The 1942-nt window shown below is 59.3% G+C and overlaps 1 protein-coding gene across 1 annotated transcript; it reads left to right on the plus strand.

The window, feature by feature from the left end:
• Positions 1 to 121: 121 nt before the first annotated feature.
• On the plus strand, positions 122 to 1191 carry HSPB7 (heat shock 27kDa protein family, member 7 (cardiovascular)). The gene is made up of 3 exons (XM_009696131.1): positions 122 to 245; positions 439 to 572; positions 996 to 1191. The coding sequence occupies exons 1-3, from the start codon at positions 122 to 124 to the stop codon at positions 1179 to 1181; spliced, it is 444 nt and encodes a 147-aa protein (XP_009694433.1). The 3' UTR covers positions 1182 to 1191.
• The last annotated feature ends 751 nt before the right edge of the window (positions 1192 to 1942 follow it).

Here is a 1942-nt window from a genome sequence, read left to right on the forward strand (position 1 = left end):
AAGCCGCCCCCCCTGAAATAACCAGCCCCGCTTTGCCTGTGCCGGGAGGAGGACGAGGAAGGGGGCTCTGCTCTTCCTCCCCAGTGGGAGCTGGGGGTTGGAGGTGGGGGGTAAGTGGTGGATGAACGCATCCTCGGCTGCTTTCCGATCGGAGCGCAGCTTTCACCAGTCGGCCTCACCCGCCGGCACCATGGAGCTTTTTGGGAGCTTCGTCCGGCCCCGTGGCGAGACCTTGGGGTTCCCAGGTGAGTTTGGAGGGGGGCACCTCATGTTTAGGGCTGGGAGGTGGGGCAAAGAGAGGGTCAGCGATGCCTCCTCTCTCCCCACACCGGCACATCCCTGTCCTGGAGGGTTTGGACAAGAGTCGGAGCTGTGGGAGAGGCGTCTGGGGGGGGGACTCCTGCCGAACTGTGGCTGCGACCCCCCTCTCTCTGGCAGCTCGGCCCGGCAACACCGGCACAGTGAAGACCTTGGGCAACACCTATCAGTTCACGGTGGATGTCAGCGACTTCGCCCCCGAGGACATCATCGTCACCACCTCCAACAACCAGATTGAGGTGCACGCCGAGAAGGTGAGCACTCCCTTCCTTCCCTGCTCACCTCCAAAGCGGAGGGGACCCCTAAAATCCTCAACTGGGGGATGTGAGGACCTCCCAACTCCCACCCAACTTCCTAACAGCCTCAGCCATAACCCCAGTGGGGTTTAGTTCACCATTTCCTTGTTTTTTCGCCCCATATTTTGCAGGAGCAAAACCCACAAGACCCAACAAACTCACGTCCTGCAATCACCCTTCTCCCAAGGGGGTGGCAATCACAAAAAGCACCTTTGTCCCCTCAGCGATGCCACCCGCATCCCGCCCATCCCCTCAGGGACATAAATATTACCACCACACACAAGGCGCAATCGTCAGCCTCACCCAAGGGCAGGGAACAACGAGCCCCCGTCCCACTTGCACCCTGAAATCACCCCTTTTCACCCATTTTTTTTTTCCCAGCTGGCAGCGGACGGCACCATCATGAACACCTTCACCCACAAATGCCAGCTGCCCGAAGATGTGGACCCCACATCGGTGTCGTCCTCTCTGGGGGACGATGGCACGTTGACCATCCGGGCTCAGCGACAGCCCGCCAAGCATGCCGACCACGTCCAGCAAACCTTCCGGACTGAGATCAAGATCTGAGGGGTCGGGGGGTCCCTTTTCCCCCCTCCCTCATTAATTATTTGGGTGATTCAGGAAGGAGGTGGGACATGGGGTAGGGAACGGGAACTCTCCCCCGCAGGGTCAGACCCGTGCCGAGGGGCTGGCATGGAGAGATGTGTCCTGCCACCCACCGGAGAAACTCTGGAGGGGAGTCCCAGCTCTGGCAATTTTTTTGGCTGGCGAGGGTTGATGGGGAAGATCCGGCGTGCCAAGAGCCCTGCCGGGAGTGAGGAGCCAGGTTCCCTTCCCCGACTCTCCGCTGGAGCTTCTCTCTGTATATACAGCTTGTGATAAATTATTGAGAACGCCTGACTGTTGCCTCCTCCATTTTTTAATGTTTTCTTGATGCTTTTCCCCCAAAAGGGCTGGGGGTTTAGACCCGAGGGGTGTCTCGGTAAGGGTTACCACAAGCGATTCCTCCTTCCCAACGAAAACATGGACAAGGAGCCGCCCTGGCTCCCCTCCGGTGCCCGCAGCCCCATTTATTTCCAGTCCGGGGTGACTCATTTCTTCCCCGTCACTCTATTTCTGAGCCATTCCCTCAGCTGTTCGGCTGCTGGCCCACCTGGAAGGTCACCAAATCCTCCTCCTCCTCCTCTTGCCCACCCACACCACAGCCCCAAGCAGCGGCATGAGCCAGGACAACGGTCAAACCCAGGGGCTTCTTTTTGGGGGCCCAAAAGCTGCCCCGAATCCCCCCCAAGGGCTCGGCTCCATCTCGCTGTGTGTACAAACAACAG

Source organism: Cariama cristata, unplaced genomic scaffold (assembly GCF_000690535.1).
Source record: "Cariama cristata isolate BGI_N322 unplaced genomic scaffold, ASM69053v1 scaffold21852, whole genome shotgun sequence".
NCBI classification, from domain to species: Eukaryota; Metazoa; Chordata; class Aves; order Cariamiformes; family Cariamidae; genus Cariama; species Cariama cristata.

Bases quoted from the DNA above. Each gene is read 5' to 3' on its own strand.
- HSPB7 (XM_009696131.1), top strand. From the start codon at position 122: ATGAACGCATCCTCGGCTGCTTTCCGATCGGAGCGCAGCTTTCACCAG. The intron at 246-438 runs GTGAGTTTGGAG...TCTCTCTGGCAG, and splicing joins CGAGACCTTGGGGTTCCCAG to CTCGGCCCGGCAACACCGGC. The intron at 573-995 runs GTGAGCACTCCC...TTTTTTTCCCAG, and splicing joins TTGAGGTGCACGCCGAGAAG to CTGGCAGCGGACGGCACCAT.